Source organism: Melospiza melodia, chromosome 12, assembly GCF_035770615.1.
Source record: "Melospiza melodia melodia isolate bMelMel2 chromosome 12, bMelMel2.pri, whole genome shotgun sequence".
Lineage (NCBI taxonomy): Eukaryota > Metazoa > Chordata > Aves > Passeriformes > Passerellidae > Melospiza > Melospiza melodia.
The window spans coordinates 19,701,335-19,717,976 of record NC_086205.1 but is presented as its reverse complement, the minus strand read 5'-3'; the positions used below and the strand labels follow the sequence as shown (position 1 = coordinate 19,717,976).

The 16,642-nt window shown below is 39.2% G+C and overlaps 2 protein-coding genes across 7 annotated transcripts in view; both read left to right on the top strand.

Annotated features, from left to right (window-relative positions):
* The window catches only part of LOC134423773 (cytochrome P450 2J6-like), a 25,146-nt gene extending 16,773 nt beyond the window's left edge, over positions 1 to 8,373 (top strand). For 5 of the 6 annotated variants that reach the window (XM_063167139.1, XM_063167137.1, XM_063167138.1 and 2 more), the window contains 6 exons: positions 31 to 191; positions 892 to 1,068; positions 1,808 to 1,949; positions 3,264 to 3,451; positions 3,859 to 4,000; positions 5,183 to 5,592. In XM_063167139.1, coding sequence (XP_063023209.1) covers positions 31 to 191; positions 892 to 1,068; positions 1,808 to 1,949; positions 3,264 to 3,451; positions 3,859 to 4,000; positions 5,183 to 5,361 — 989 coding nt within the window. In that variant the 3' untranslated portion in view covers positions 5,362 to 5,592. Of the gene's footprint in view, positions 1 to 30; positions 192 to 891; positions 1,069 to 1,807; positions 1,950 to 3,263; positions 3,452 to 3,858; positions 4,001 to 5,182; positions 5,593 to 8,290 lie in introns of those variants that run through there. The other variant, XM_063167136.1, reaches the window with a different exon arrangement.
* LOC134423771 (cytochrome P450 2J6-like) lies at positions 8,299 to 16,642 on the top strand. Its single transcript, XM_063167131.1, has 9 exons — positions 8,299 to 8,552; positions 10,127 to 10,289; positions 10,650 to 10,799; positions 11,624 to 11,784; positions 13,214 to 13,390; positions 13,555 to 13,696; positions 15,053 to 15,240; positions 15,461 to 15,602; positions 16,118 to 16,642. Exons 1-9 carry the CDS (start codon positions 8,382 to 8,384, stop codon positions 16,294 to 16,296), a joined length of 1,473 nt encoding a protein of 490 aa, XP_063023201.1. The 5' UTR covers positions 8,299 to 8,381; the 3' UTR covers positions 16,297 to 16,642.

The window sequence follows — 16,642 nt, the reverse complement described above, 5'->3', positions numbered from 1 at the left end:
TTTGAGATGAATGTTTTTCCCTGTCTGCAGGAGAAGCTGTGGACCCTTCCTTCCCCATTGTCCATGCTGTCTCCAATGTGATTTGTGCTGTGGTTTTTGGACATCGTTTCTCTCTGGAGGATAAAACCTTCCACCAACTGATTGAAGCCTTCGATTATATAGTGGCTTTTGGGAACAGCCGCTTTTATTATGTGAGAGTATTACTTATTAGAATATTACTAACATGCAACTTATTTGATCATTTGGCTCATTATTTATTGCAATATAATTAAATCAGTATGTATATTATTAAAGTACTGCATTATTGAATACTGATAAATACTCTGACTGTGAATATGAACTGGACCTGCGGTGCTTTGGGTTTGACATGATTCAGTTATGAATATTGTATTAATAATCTTTAGTAGAATGTCTTAGCAAAGGTAATATGCTTGGGATAATGACCTTTTCTGTAATGGAAATACCAGTATTGTTAAGGTGAAAACATGATACTCTGTCTAAGAATGAAAGAGAATGTTGGTTTGGGGTTTTTTGTGGTTTTTTTTTTTTTTACAGTGCTAAGGTGATGGACATAAATACTTATTAACATTGGACTTATTAATATTGATATATCTATCTGCAAAAGTAGATTATTTTGTTGGTGAATTAACAGGGCAAATAAAAATGGAGTTATCTAGTAAGGATGGGAAAAAATCTAGGGTGGAAACTGTGCTGTCCCTAATTTGTGATTTTAATGTGTGCTTATGTACTAAACATTTTTTTCGTGCCACAGGATTTTTCTCAGAGAAATTCATTCAACAGTTTAGCACCAAAAATGTCCATGCTCTCTCTCTAGCACGAGGCTTCTCTACAGTGTCACTGACTGCTTCTGTGCTGAATTCTTGCTCATAGATGTGTGAAATGTTCCCGTGGTTTGCAGAGCACCTCCCAGGACCTCTACAGAAAGCAAGATTTTCCCGGGATTTTGTTTGTTCCTTTGTGAGGCAGGAAATCAAGAGCCACAGGGAAAAAGGCAGAATAGATGAACCAGAAGATTTTATTGACTTTTACCTGAAGCAATTAGAGAAAGTGAGTGATTAATGCTGTACATGATACAGATCCAACCATAATGGGTTCCCTGCTGTTGTCTATCCACAACAACATTACTGCAGAGCTCTGCAAGAACAGCTTAAAAACTCTGCTGTCAAACTCAAAATATGAACTTTGAATAGTTAGTTCAATAACTTCTTCTAGAAGTACAAATTATTTACATTGGTTTGTTATCATATTTTGGAATCCTTAGTGAGGGCTAGGCAGTAGGGAGGACTGTGAAAAGGTGCAGATATTTAGATGGCTGCCGAATTCTGATTCTTGCTTTGCATTATTTTTGTGCTTAGTAGTGCTGTATGAGTATCATGACAATCTTAAAATGTTGTCAGCCTCTGCTCTGAAAAAAAGTGCAAATCTTTAAAAGGATAACATTATATATTAGAAAGATTCCTGAAATCAGCAAATGTGCTGGAAGTGGTATGGCTGGGATAAAGCTACCTAGAAATGTGTTTTTCTGCTGTGGAAGTTAACAGAAATCAACATGCCACTTTACAAGGTAGCATAACAGGACTTATACACCTGACACATTCAACAGCACCTGTAATGTAAAAGTATCTCTGTACTCATTTGAGTAAAGTCTTTGCCTATATCTGTGTTCTGCTCAAGTATCTGTGTTTGTCCTCTAGAAATCTTGTTCCTTTAGATACAGTGATAATTGTCTGTCTCAGTGCTATTACACAGCTATACTCCATTTTACCTTTCTCACTGACACTTGTAGACTAAAAATGTCCCCAATTCTACGTTTGATGAAGACAACATGGTGCAGTCTGTTTTTGACCTTTTCCTGGGTGGCTCAGAGACCACAGCCACCACTCTGCGCTGGGCTCTGCTCTATATGTTGGTTTACCCTGACATCCAAGGTGAGTAGCACACAACAAGCATGGATATGATTAAGTAGAGCCATTTTTTTTTTTTTTTGGTTAAGATCAAGGTTTTATTAAGATCAAGCTTACTTTAAAGATAATTTTTTAGCTTTGCTTTTAATAAGCCAATGTAGTAAAATTTTTTTTCAGACAGAGATTTTAAAATAATTTCAGGGATGTTCAGGTTCTAATACTGTATTGGATCCTGTTGATTTTTGTCAGACTCTTTCAGCACTGTAAGCATATAATGGAAGATACCGGCTGAAAACACACAAGGTGGAATAAGAGTTTGGGTTAGGGCAAAGTGAAGCTTTTCTGGCATCCAGCATATGTAATAAGGTTATATTATTTGAGTTCATTAACTGAGACATCAGTCAAATTTCTGTAAAATAGATATATTTATTCTAATGCATGGGAATGTTAAACAGAGAAGGAGGACAAAAAAATGATCCAGAAATTCTGGACAACATCACAGTTGTGACCTAGTTTCAAAATTTTTGGGTGATTTGGTAGAGGGTTTTCAGACGTGAACTACTAAGCCAAGTACATGTTCTTGACTCAGGCTGAGGGCTAGAAATTCTTTTCGTGCTTGTGGTGCTAGAATGCTTGAAGAACAGAGCCTTGTGCACACACATGCACTTCAAATTCTGATAAATTATAAAGAAAAAAATTCCTCTTAGCCTAAGTTTTAAGTATGAAATCTGAACCCATCTGAGACTGTATAAGGTGTGTTAGTAAAGCTTAGATAGCAGCCCAAAGAGATTAATACTTGGTGATGGTAGATCATATTTAGTAATATGATCCTATTTCAGTTCTCAGCATTGCACATGTGTCAGCTTGATGTGGTGGCTTGCTTGCAACACTCTCATTAGTGTGCTGTGAGTCTGTATTTAACTGGAGTAAAATCAACAATTCAGCTTAATTGTATTGATGTCATAATAAGGTCTTGTTATAGTTTTCTCCCCCTCCTTTAAATATAATGCTCCATAAATCTGTTGGGCTTGTGGAAAGAACCTATCAACAAAAAAACAGAGTGTAGTAAAATCATAACTAGCTGGTTATGATTTCTACAAATCATACATTTGTATAAATGCATTTGTATAAATGTATGATTTGTGTAAGTTTATATTAATATAAATGCATTACATATATACATTTATACAAATGCATTTAAACTTCAGGATATGGTAAGTATAAATTATTTGTATATTGTAACTTTTTCTATCATGACTATACTCCAAAAAGGAAATGAAAGCTGTTTCATCCAAAACAGTGTTCTTACTTCTATAATGGATGTTTTAATTTTTTTAGACAAAGTCCAGAAAGAGCTGGATGCTGTTCTGAGTCCCTCCCATCTCATCTGCTACGAGGATCGGAAGAAGCTGCCGTACACAAATGCTGTGGTTCATGAGATCCTCCGCTTCAGCAGCATTGTTTTAATCACAATTCCCAGAGAAGCTGTGAAGGATACCACTGTTCTGGGGTATCATGTTCCAAAGGTACAGATATCCCTTCTATTCCAACGTGATCTTTGGCCACCAGTAAAGGTTTACCATTAAACCCTTTCCCCTCCAGCTGAGGACAGAAAGATCATTTAATTAGATTTAGGATGTGGTACTAAAGAACTGCAGATCACACATTCTATGGCATGTGCTAACAGACTGGCAAAAAAAAGACATGAAGGAATACAGGGAAATCCCTGAACCCAAAATACTGAAGTGTCTTTGCTTATTTATTTTTTAACAAAAACCCCTCAGAACCCTTGAGATTATTGTTTTTCCCCTAATTATGTAATCTTTCATTTCTGATGCCCTTCCCTGTGCAGAATTATAGCTGGAATCTGTTTGTGTCCTTTTATTCTTTATGCATGAGAGACAGAGCTATGCCAACTGCCTCTTCCTTTCAGGGCACTCTAATCATGGCAAATGTAGACTCAGCTCTTTTTGACCCTGACTATTGGGAGACACCTCACCAGTTCAACCCTGGCCATTTCTTGGACAAGGGTGGAAATTTTGTGACCCGAGAGGCCTTCTTGGCCTTCTCAGCAGGTGAGTGCACTGAGAACTGAGCCCAGGTGTGTGGGTTAGATGAAGCTGTGTTATTTTCATTGTGGAGAAGGCCAGAGGGGAGTGTAACCCCAAACTGCAGGAGCACATAGTTTTCCCAGCCCAGAAAAATGTTTGACTGCAAAAATAAGTTGTTTGCCAATTGTATAAACACTTGATCCTAGATTTTTGTGAAAATGCAGAGAAGATGAGTAAGGTCCCAGGATTCCCAATCACTTAGGAACTTGAGTCCTTACACTGTTGCCTTGGTTCTCCTCTGTATATGCTGGGTTATGCCATTACAGTGGATACTCTGTGGCAGGCTGCTGTGCTGGAGCTCATTTATTTTGTATAAATAATTCAATATTCATCAGTGCAGAGAGATGAATGCGAGATCCAGAAGCTGGATCAAATACATCCAGAAGTCTATGTCTTTCCTGTGGAGTTTCTGGAATCACTCTTCCACCAGTGTGTGAGTTTATAGAAGCTTAAACAAACAAAAGCTCTCGGGGATCATGCCAGGAGGGAATAGCCTGGTTGTCAGAGCTGTCAGCTGAGATGGGAAAATGTCAGGCTCAGGTTTCTGGTCTAAATTGGGCAGAAGAGGAATTGGTTTCTCACTTCCGAATTGAATGACCTGACCACTGCATTTCAGAGTTTGTCACTGTCTGTGTCTGAGAATTATATCCTGGACAGAGTTAATTGATAAATTGGGAAGAGATTTTTCTTTAGCATGTTGTTTTCACTGACACCATTATGTAGGAGAATGTTTCATCAGGTGTAGAGTGTCCTCTGTCTTCTGATTTTTCACTGTTATTAGGGAAGATAAGTCAGCCTGTACTAAGCAGAAGCCATGAAGGAACCTAAATGTGCTTTCTTGTTCGTATTTGGAATCAAAGGACTGAAATCCCTTTCATAAAACTAGGGAGTCCTATAGATTAGGAAGCAAGAATGAAACTTCTGAGAAGCATCTCTGGTATCTTTTCCATAATCTGGGCAGATCCTTCAAAGATGAATTGCAGACATCTCAATGTTGTAAGTCCAGTTCAATCTGAGAGGAAATTGTCAGATTCAGCAAAGCTCTTTGTTCCTTGATGAGCAATGCTCCTGAGAAAAGCTGGGGAAACAGGTGCTGGTTGCAGACCTTGGTGAGGACTGACTTCTGTTTCCATTCACCCCTTGCAGGTCACCGTGCTTGTCCGGGAGAGACAATGGCCAAGATGGAGCTTTTCATCATGTTCTGCAGCCTGTTGCAGAAATTCAAGTTCACTCTACCAGAAGGAGTTAAGGAAATCAACACAGACTTTGTCTTTGGGAGCACCATGAAACCCCATCCCTACAAGCTCTGTGCAGTTCTGCGCTAGGTTGCTCAGTATTAGAGATGTAAGAAGCACAGACACAGGTATGGTAGTGTGCTGGTATTTGTGCAGCTTTATGGGTCTCATTTTTAGCTCAAATTCAGTACAAATCTCTCCTTGTGTTATATGTCTTAGAAGCCAGGCCTAAAAAATACTCTGCTTTTCCTGTGTCTGGAAAGTGTCTGTACTGCATTTTTTTCCCTGCTGTGTTACAAATAAAATAAATGTAGACAATTATTGCTCTGTCTAGTCTTACTCGAAACTCAGCAGAATCTTCCTGGAGGGAGGAGGAGCATCAGAGCCAGGCTCTGAGCAGCCTTCCCCTACATTCTCAAATCTAGAATGGCCTGTGGGAATGCTGTTACCATAGGTGGTGGCTCTGGGCATTGGCGGAGCCCCCAGGTGTGGTTGCATGGGAACTCAAGGCTGTGGAGGGGCATCTCAACTTGCTGGGAGCAGCTTTGTCTATTTGGCCAAAGGCCATGGGCAGATGAATAAAAGAGAGACAACAGTGCAACTCTTCATTTGGTTGTGAGGTTTGTGACTCAGGCCAAGAGCAAAGGCAAAGCCCTCCTATTGCTGCTGGAAATTGCAGAGGGAAGCCCCACTGCTGGTGGAATGCAGTGGGTAGAAACAGATGAGGACCAGTGGGCTGGCCTGAAAATTTTTTTTTTTGACATATACTCTTGTGCATTTGAGAGGCATTTTGTGAAGGTGGGAGTCCTCTCACATGCCAGTGTTTGTAATGACAAAGATGTACAGCAGATTAGGCTGGCCATGTCTCTTCATTGATGCCCAAAGCACAGTTCAGGGGGCAGCTTGTAGTCTTTGCAGTCTTGAGTAGCAAAGCTTGTTGGCTGCAAAGGAGGGGCAGGGCAGGAGACATTGATGTGGTGTTCCCCAAAAGCTGTGGGAGAGTCAAAGCTCTTGAGGGTTTTCTGTGAACAGAAAAGCAGCTGCACACAAGCAGCCTTCTGACAGCTGAGCTGAGCTTGCTGAGTCCCAATGCACACTGAGGAAGAGCTGTGCAAGGTGCAGCTGGTAGGAGCAGTGCCCAAGCAGGGCTAGTGGATGGCAAGTGTCAGTAGCCACTCTCACTGTGAGACTGGCCTTGTTACCCACCCAAAAAGATTTAAAACCCAAGATCAGAGTGAGGGTTACTGTTGCTCTACCAGCTTCCTTTCTTGAATAAAAGACTTTACAATTTTTATTATCACAAGCATGCTTCAAGGACTAGTTGGCATTGCCCTGTTTATCCATTGTGTTTATCCATGGGCTGAAAGGACGGGGCAGAAGAGAATGGGCCAGCAGCTCTCCTGGCAAGAGTGAGAGGAGGAGGATTCACTTGTTAGAGGGATACCTTTCTGTTCTTCTGAGCTGTCAGACAGCTCTAACCCCTGCTTCCCTGGGCATTCAATTCTCTTCATGGAAGCTGTGGCAAATACAGCTTACAAAACCTTATCAGGCTTCTCTCTTCCCAGTCTTCCAGCACCATCTTGTGTGAGGAGACAAGCAATTTGTATTCCCTTGACATCTCTCCCAAAGACTTGGCAAAGCTGTTTGGCAGCTGCCTTCCTACATGCAGGCAGTTCATGTCTAGGCTGAGAGGTGCAGTCACCAGAATGTGGCTAATGTGTTTGGGAAAGTCAGAGTGAGCCTGGAGAGTCAGGGGAGATGCAGGGCAGCCATCCAGGACTGTACACGGGCTAGATGGGGCTGCAAGTGGGCAGGGTAGGAAAGCCTTGGGTCTGTGAGTCTCCTCCCAGAAACACCTTGGAAAATACTAAACTCAGAGTTGGGAGCAGTTTGAGATAGAGAAAATGCAACACCAGTGAAGGAACAAAAAGTCCCAAAAGTGGTTTCAAAATGGATAATTCAGTTTTTCAGGTTGATCCTAGCTCTCAGTTAGATCGGTGGCCAGCAAGATGGGTAAATGTTATTTTTCTGCCCTGTTTCTGGAGTAAACCAATGTCCTTCACACCTCAAAACTTTTATTTCTAGCTGTGCCAGTTCTGTAAGTTTGGTACATGAGCAGCAGGGCCATCTAGGTGACTTCCCAGAGTGTTACATGCTGCTGTCCAAGCCAGAGCCAAGTCTAAGCTAATGCTGTTCCTGTGCAAGTGCCAAATCTGTGTTGATCCCGTTCAAATGCCATCCTTTGCAGAGCTGGAGTTACTCAGTTGCGTAAGAGCACTTGTGAAAGAAGTTCTCAGAGGCAGCTGTATGTCATTTTTGTTCCTGCTGCAGGCGATCCACAGGGATTAGCCACAGTCAGGGGGAGGGATGAAGAAATTTTGCTTTGTGCTTGGTCAAGGAGACTGCAGCCCCACCCCCCTGTGCAGCTGGGCAGGGAGTGGGAGGACACTTGGGTATTATGTCATTATCAGCAACAAACTCCTGTTAACCAATGATCAGTTGGAGTCTTTTACGGTCTGTGTGGGTCCTAGGCACAAAATTAAAAGGTAGAGCCACCCCCCAAACACCTTTCAATATAAACTGTGAGGAAAAATATTAAAGGAATAGCAGAGAATATGAGAATCAAGATTGTGAGGTGAGTTAAGTAGCGGAGCACATGGTTGGTGCATATGATGGCGACTGATGAGCCTGAACTTTTCAGTAACCCACTGCCCTTGGGTGTGCAGCCAGCCCTCAGGAATTTTTTTTATTTCTCATTCTTGCCAGAGGTTTTTTATGAAACCAGGACCGTGGGCAGAGATTTTTGTCACATCAGGAGTCATGGCACAAGGAGGTGTATAATTAACCTACATTTTGTGTCCCTTGAAGAGGCAATGATTGACAGACTTGTAGCTGCAACATAATGACGTTATATATGCTTACAAATAAGAACACTTAATTCTCTGGGGTGGGGAAGTAAAAGTGATAAACAGGGAAAGAGATGAGTCATAGGAGCATCAAGTGTTTTTTCTCTTTTCAGGGAGGTACCCCAAAAGCAAGATAAACTGATCTCTCCTCTGTCTACACAGCACTTGTAGAGAGACAACGCAGCTGTGTAAATCAGAAGTAAAATGTTAACAGTGAGTGAGGTGCTGGTATTTTTTGTGCTGTCTCTGCTATTAATAGAGTTTCTGAAATTGCAATGGATGCGAAGACATCTTCCTCCTGGGCCAACTCCATATCCCTTCTTTGGAAATCTGCTGCAGATGAACTTCAAAATTCATCATGAGCATCTTAAAAAAGTATGTATGTTTGGCAATGTATTAATGAACTCATAACTGATTGAAAAGTAACTGTGTTTAACATAGTTTTGTTTTGAATGCTAGGGAGGAATTTTTTCTAAATTGCATAAATGTGGAAATAGGTGGAGATAATTAAAATATATGTTTCTTTGTGTGAAAATTTGCACTTACTATGATATATATATATATGTATATATAAAACCATATGTGCATATGAACAAAACCATAATGATGATAATAGTCCTGTCTTACACATAGGAAGAAGCTGTATTTTAAAGTAGACTCGATAATTCTGTGCAATCTTTTGGATGTCTGTATTTTGACTGTTGTTGCACTGGCATTTTCTAAGTATGCCATACTTAGAAATAGCTGCTGAGGTTATGTTTGTTTTCAGTATAGAAAGGTTGATTTTTTAATATATATTTATTCAATGGATTTTTTGAAAAATCTTAGAATCAATTGTTTTCTGACATATCATTTGGTCAGGTTTTCACAAGAGATTTCAGTCTGCTTTGCAAGACTGAGCTTTTAAATGGCTAAAATAATTCATAGTATGCTCAAACCCTTTCCAATTGTAATGTGCAGCACTTCTAAAGTTTGTATCCCGTTCTTTTACGGTTCTTATACACCTACACTAAATATTTAACATTTAAATATGTAAGTAATAGCACCTCACTCGTCCTCTTCATTCTCAGCCTTCCCTTTCCCTCGTTTTCCATGTCCTGCCAGCCCTGTCCTCCTGAGCTGCATATTTCAAGGCAAAGTGTTATTATTCCATAATATAAAATAGTAGCTAGTGCCTGTCTGCTGTGTTTTCTTCTATTTCTGACATCCCAGACACGAAGACTAGTACTGGTCATCCCAAGGTTTCAAAAGCCATGAACTGGTCCTTACAAAAATGAAATTAAACACAAATGTGCAAGTGCAAGCACATATATTTTTGCTCACTGTGCATAAGTATTCCCTCTTGTTTGCTCCCAGGCAGCAAAATTGTGTAATCCTCTTGTCCTGCATTTCTTGGGATGTCTTGGCAACACACCACTCTTTCCAGCCTATTCTGCTACTTTTCTAGTTCCTGATTCAGCACCAGAAGGACTGTCCTGCCCACTGCAGGGATTGCCTGCATGCATGGCAGCTGAAGACAAGGCTGTCACAGCTGAGCTGGAAGGGAAAGGGGCATTCCTGCATTACTCAGCTCCTGACTGCTTTTGCTACACTTGACACACAAAGGGGACTCTGTAGATGGCTCACATCAAATTAATGAGCTACTGCTGTCTTGTAGCAAGTGGTGAGGATGGAAGAGTTCATCTACAATGAGTTTGAATTGTAAGACATAATAAATGACATCACAGACTTTGGCAATGTTGGGTGACATTTTAGAAACATCATGATCTTTAATAAATAAGACTTTAAACCTTACTTAAATATATTGTATGTGAGAATATACCTGATGCTCTGTTCTCAAAGTCAGTCACTCTTAGGGCATCTGCCCAGGGAGAAGATCTGGTTCATTTTGTTTGATTTAAAAGTACCAGTTCTCACTCCTGTTACTCTAATTCTGCCTTGTTCTACAGATGGCCAAAATTCATGGCAATATCTTCACCTTATGGCTTTCAAACACTCCTGCAGTTGTCTTGCAAGGGTTTCAGGCAGTGAAGGAAGGTCTGACTGCCCATGCTGAAGATGTTGCTGGAAGGCCCGAAGAGAGAATCTTTCAATTTCTAACACATGGAAAAGGTAATTTTTATTCTCAGAAATTCTTTTAATGTGTAGCGCTCTATCCCTAGTTTTGAATACTAATTTAGAGCCTCAAAGTCCTTAATTTACATCAGGAAAAAGCTTCTATTTTCACAAGTTTTTTAAAACAATTCTATTCTGTATTCTGTCAGAACAATAATGACAGCAGGGAATTAATGTAAGAGCTTCTATGCAGAAGATAAATGGCTAAAATACAAAAAGAAAGAAAAGAAGAATGTTGTCAGACTGCTGTAAAAAATTTGAAAAAAATAGAAGAAAAGAGAAGCTTCTTGAATGTATCAACCTTACCAATCCATCAATTTATAAAGCATTGACAGCATTAGTTCATTATGATTCTAGGTGTTTTGTTCTCTAATGGTCATCTCTGGAAGCAGCAGAGGCGTTTTGGAATGGCAACAATGAGGAAGATGGGATTAGGGAAAAAAGAGAAGGATTATCTACTGCAAGAGGAGGCTGCTGTCTTGGTGGAATACTTACAGAAAACAAATGGTATGTGAGGTGGGCAGGGCAGTCGCAGTGTGCAGTGGGAGAATGGGGCACTGTAACTTCTGAAACTGATAACAAAAATGGATTCAAAGTGTATATGCAGAGTTGAGTCTCAAAAGTCTGTATATGCAACCTGCATGAGATACTTGTGGAAGTGCGAAACCCCACAGCAAGATCACAGAATTAGATTCCTGTCTTGTTTTATATATATATATATATATATATATATACACACATATATATATATATACACACTTGTTCCTATCAGTGTTATTACTTCTGAGTCAGTTCTATGTTACTTACGGCAACAGCATCAGGGTAACAGCAAACAGTAAAAAAAATCAGTGTCACAGTGCCTCCTATTCCTGTGTAGAAAAAAAAAGCATAACATATGCAAAGCTTTGACCAAGGATGCACAAGGTATGTTGAAATATTCCAATACAAAATTATATGATCAAAAATAGAAGGTGGTTCTCTTCTCAACTCATCTATATATTTAATGTCTCAGCTGTTTTTTACCCTGGTTATTGCCAAATGTGAGACCTGCTGATGCCAAGGTTTGATGATATCTGGGTATTTTTATAATTAATACTACTAATTCCATTCCCACTAGCAGTGGAATGGAATTTCCTTTTTTTCAACCAACACTGTTTTTCAGATGTCTGAAGTTACTTTTTTACTCAGGCCTCTTACCAATAAATTACAATTTGCCATTCAGTGATCTAATTAATGTCAGAAGTGTTGATGAAATTTTATCAGCTCTCCTGTCAGTGGGCAAAGCAGGAACAGTAAGTGTTAATGGTGAATGCAGTCCCTTGTGTTTACAGGAAAACCTCTGGACCCCACTATGCCTGTTGTTCATATGGTCGCAAATGTCATTTGTTCAATGATGTTTGGACATCGTTTCTCCAGAGATGATGAGAATTTTCACCGCCTGATTGAGTCCTTTGACTACCTGGCAGCATTTTTGAACAGTGTCTCCTTTTATGTGAGGAAAATCAGTTTTGTTTGTTTGTTTGCTCTCTATAGATAGTGCAAAAAGGCAACTTGCTTGTTACAAAAGTAACAAAAATAAATAATACCAGAGCACCTAGAATTTCTGGGGAGCATTTCAGAACTTCAAGATGGCTAGTTCAAAACTTGCTTCAATTGTTTATGCTTCATCTTAACACAGAATTTTCCTGTGTATGGGGGACAGGGATGAAAATGCAAAGATTTGTTACATGGCTGAGAGATCTACACAGGACTTTATTTTAAAAAGTGCTACCTGCACAACTCCAGAGTTTGAAGCTATATCTGAAATCAGTAGTAAAATATGGGTTAAACTATCTGAAAAGCTCAGAAATAAGCTTATCTTAATTTCTGTCTAGCAAGCTACCTTTCTTCTCTCTATTATATGACATGGCTATCAAAAATGTCAAGAATAAATAGGTTTTTACTGTTTTCTCTACTGTCAGCTAACCTCATAGAAACTGGAGTAGAGCAACTGTTTTGTGCAAAGGTAACATGGCATGAAATTGCTGAATGGTAGCTTTTCCCTACAGTTTTTGACAGCAACACCTGCACCACATCTGCACATCCTTACAAGAATACAGTGACGTTGCAAGTCCCCCTCCTTTAGCTGCTGGATGATATCTGTCTCCATTCAGGGCACAAACTCCCAATTTCACATCTGGTCCACTGGAGAGAAGAATTCTCTCTTGCTCCTGTATGTGCATCTGTGAGTGCAGCTGGCAAAGCAGCAGAACAGGTGGCCTCAGACTGGGGCAGTTTTGTTATGAATCATTTATGAAGGGGAACCACAGTACTGTGTATAGTCAAAAAGTGAATTTACCCATGCACGAGGCAGCTGCTTCTGCAGAACTTGTTGGAACTCATCCAGTTCTGTGTCTTGTATGATTTCCACCATCTCTGACTAACTGGAAACTGCTGTAAGTAAGGTCATAGGGGATTTAAGGACTATTTTGATACTTTGGCTAGATAAGCTAAAATAAAATTCCTTACTAGTAACTATCCCAGCAGATGCCAGTGAAATGATTCCTAAGCTACCCTTCTAATCAGGGTGGACACAGGTTCAGCTATTTCCAAACTGCTGTCAGTAGGTATTTGTATAAGTTGTTTTTAAAACAACGCATGCTCTCTCTATATAAATAAATAAATAAATAAAACTTTATACTATAAAACTGAGAGAAATTTTAATTTTGCTCCAGGGAAAAATAGAATTAAGAAAGGCTTTAATCTTTAATGCATTATTGAATAGGCACTATCCCTTCAATCTAATTCTAATGCTAATTCAATCATCAGTCTTTCACTTGCTTTTTCCGCTACCCAGAAGCCTGTATTAGGATTCAAATTTAGTTTGCTAAATGCCACACAGTTATATGTAATATCACATATCTAAAATATCTCTTTTACAGATGTATGAGTTGTCTCCCTGGCTTGCTGGTCACTTTCTGCCATCAGTTAAAAAGATGAAGTCCTGCAGAGAGTTTTTGGATGCTCTGTTTGTAAAGGAACTTGAAAGTCTCAAAGGAAAAAGAAACCTTGATGAAAATCGACATTTTATTGATTACTATTTGGATGAGATAGATAAAGTGAGTACTTCTGAACTTCTCCCACACTTTGCTAACCACAAGGGATTTTAAGCGTTTCGTTGATTATAATGATATCTAATAGAAATTTAGAAGTGCATGATTTCTCCAGGTGGTTTACTTCTTCTTTTGTGTGCCATAACTTTCTTTTCAATTTGTATCTGCAGACTAAAGGAGATCCTGATGCAACTTTTGATGAAGAAAATTTGATCCAGGTTGTTGCTGACCTCTTTGTAGCAGGCATAGAAACTACAGTCACCACTTTACTGTGGGCATTGCTCTATATGGTGATTTATCCTGACATTCAAGGTGAGCACATCCAAAGAGGTCTGCAACTCTAGCAATGAAACAAGTTCAAATAGTGGTCGTGCCTGTTCAAAGAAAAGTAGAGGAACTAATTATGGAAGAATCAGGTGAACTGCATTAATTTGTTTCTTGCTGTGTCCTTTCTAACATTCAAGCTAATCATCCCAGCTTGCTTTTTTTTTTTCTTTTCTTTTAACAGATCTAAACAGAATACAGGGTGTGATTAATTTAATCAGCTGCAGGTTTTTAGTCTCAGATAAGATAAATTGCACCATTACCCCTCCCCAGACAGTAATGATTACATTTCCACTAAGGAGTCTTTGGGTCATCCTTTTAAATCCCTGACTCCTACTCTTTGATTTGCTCTTGGCCTCTTGCAGCAGAAATAACTTAAATACAGTGTGGGGTTGCTAATATTGGGGTGAGTAGCTTGCAAATGTGTGCTTTTAATAATGATATTCACAGAAGAAAGTTACAGGTTGGCAGAGTAAAATGACTGAGAAAAGAGCTAGAGTGTATGGGATAGAATGGATTAGAAGGTACAAAATTCACTTTAAAGGCCTCATATTTGACAGTTTACGCTGAGTACCAGTCACAGCAGAAGCCTGGCAAATAGAAAATGTGGAAGTGTTAAGGAGAAAGGATGTCCCATTTTGTTACCTTCAAAAGACTTGAAACTGGGTTGCACATACTGAATTTTCACATAATTTTTCATCTTCTCAGGATATATTAACACATTCTTAAGTTTTGTGGGGGTAATTCTAATTGCAATGATAGAGTCTCTAGTGTTAAAAAAATAATCAGAAAATACCATTTCAGCTCAGATTGTAAGTAAAAAAAAGAAGTCCTTGGGAAAAACTAATTTGTAGAAGTGCTTCCCAAGGCAAGTAATTACAGAATAGCAGTTAGGAATCTGTAGATGACAAGCAAAATCTATGTGCTTCTTAATGAAGAACAATCCTTGATCAATTACTAAACTGTTCCCCTGACACACGATTAATATTTTTTCCAGTTGACTCCCTGCCTGTAGAAATAAATATTAATAAAAGTCTTTTCATAAATTACCTTAGAGCAGTAAATGTAACAGGAACCCACATATTATTATAGAATGATCTCATCCACTATCTTATTTTAAAAGTATATATGCAACCTATAAACAAACTCTATGTCAAATTTTTTCAGGTCATCTGTATGGGAATTTGAAGGCATTATTTTTTTATAAAGTATCTTTTTCATCTAGTTGGATGCCATTCTGTCTGCAAAAGGCAACAGGAAAAATTATGACTACAGCGTTTATAGATTGTTTGCTGTATATTTAAATATTAAATATATTTAATATTGCTGAATATTCCTCCTTAGAGAAAGTCCAGAAGGAGTTGGATGCTGTTGTGGGTTGTTCCCATGCGTTTTGCTATGAGGACAGGAAAAGGTTGCCCTACACAAATGCTGTAATTCATGAGATCCAGAGATACAGTAACATACTCTTAATTGCACTGCCCAGAATGAGTGTGAAGGACACAGAGCTGCTGGGATATCGCATTCCAAAGGTACAAATGTGCTGCATGTTTGAATCAATTTGATCTTTGGTCCATTAGATGATTTTAGAAAGGGGTTTGAGTTTTTTCCTGACTCGGAGCATGAACTCTTATTCTAGTGCCTCTAAGGTTTGACTGCCCCTGTGCATGGCCTTTCACAAGGCTTTGTCCTACATATCAGTAGACTCTACAGTCACAGTTTTTGTTGAAGCCACTGCTCCTTTTTTTTCAGAACACAGTAGTTTTAGCAAATATTGACTCTGTTCTGGCTGATCCTGGAAAATGGGAGACACCCGATCAGTTCAACCCAGGCCACTTTCTGGATAAAGATGGAAACTTTGTAAACAGAGAAGCATTCTTACCATTTGCTATAGGTAAGTGCACTGAACGGGGATTTATTTACTCCTTGTGGTAACAACTTCAGATCCATTCACTCCTCAAAATAACTGGGAAGGCACCTACAAATGGGTATATACAAACTGTTTTAAATATCTCCAAGAAGAGAGAAGTCCAGTTGTTTGTGGAAAAGATGAGAAGAGAAAGAATGACACACAGAAAAGTCTTTCTTGGAAGACAGATCCAGTTTCTCTTTAAGAAGACATCCAGCTATCAAAGCAGTAGCAGAAAAATGTATGGTGCTGGGAAGACTGTAAATGTGAACTATGCCACCCTGGTGACAGTTTCTATAATGTCTTACTGCCTGCTGTAAATGTAGATCGAAACTTTTTGGGGAAATACAAGCAGCCTTTCAGCTATGAATCATTAAATGACAAACTTAAGAGAAAAGGATAAAATCTGCAGTAAACAAGCAAAGAAAATCCCAGGTAGTTTAGAAAGGGAGGTGTGATAGAAATCCTTTGGCTGAAGTGCCTTTTCTGTTTCTTCACAGGGCACCGTGTGTGCATGGGGGAGCTGTTGGCAAGGATGGAGCTCTTTATTGTCTTTTCCACCTTGCTACAAGCATTCACATTCACCCTGCCAGAAGGAGTGAAGGAAGTCAACACCAAGTTTGTTTTTGGGAGCACAATGAAGCCTCCTCCCTACCAGCTCTGTGCCATTCCTCGATAGGCAATGGCAGATTCAGGGAAGAGTCACTCTGTAAAACTGCTTCTTTGTGAATTCCTTCTTCCATGTCCTAAGATTTTTGCTTTCCTCTTCATTTGGTTAATCACTACCCTGAAAGATTCTTGACAGACAGTTGCATCCTGAGCATCATCATTATAAAGGGTTGATATTTTGTTCTTTTTTTTTCTGTTTGGAAAATATTGGTAAATTGTGTAAAAAATAAAGGCATTAAGGGAAGAATCAGAACTGGGACTTACATATTACCAACTGGAAAGTGGTTTTACAGAGAATGATCTTGAAGTGTAGTCTATGAATTGGAAATCTCATTAATAAAGATTTATTCTCATAA

Bases quoted from the DNA above. Each gene is read 5' to 3' on its own strand.
- LOC134423771 (XM_063167131.1), top strand. From the start codon at position 8,382: ATGTTAACAGTGAGTGAGGTGCTGGTATTTTTTGTGCTGTCTCTGCTA. The intron at 10,800-11,623 runs GTATGTGAGGTG...TTGTGTTTACAG, and splicing joins ATACTTACAGAAAACAAATG to GAAAACCTCTGGACCCCACT. The intron at 11,785-13,213 runs GTGAGGAAAATC...TCTCTTTTACAG, and splicing joins TGAACAGTGTCTCCTTTTAT to ATGTATGAGTTGTCTCCCTG.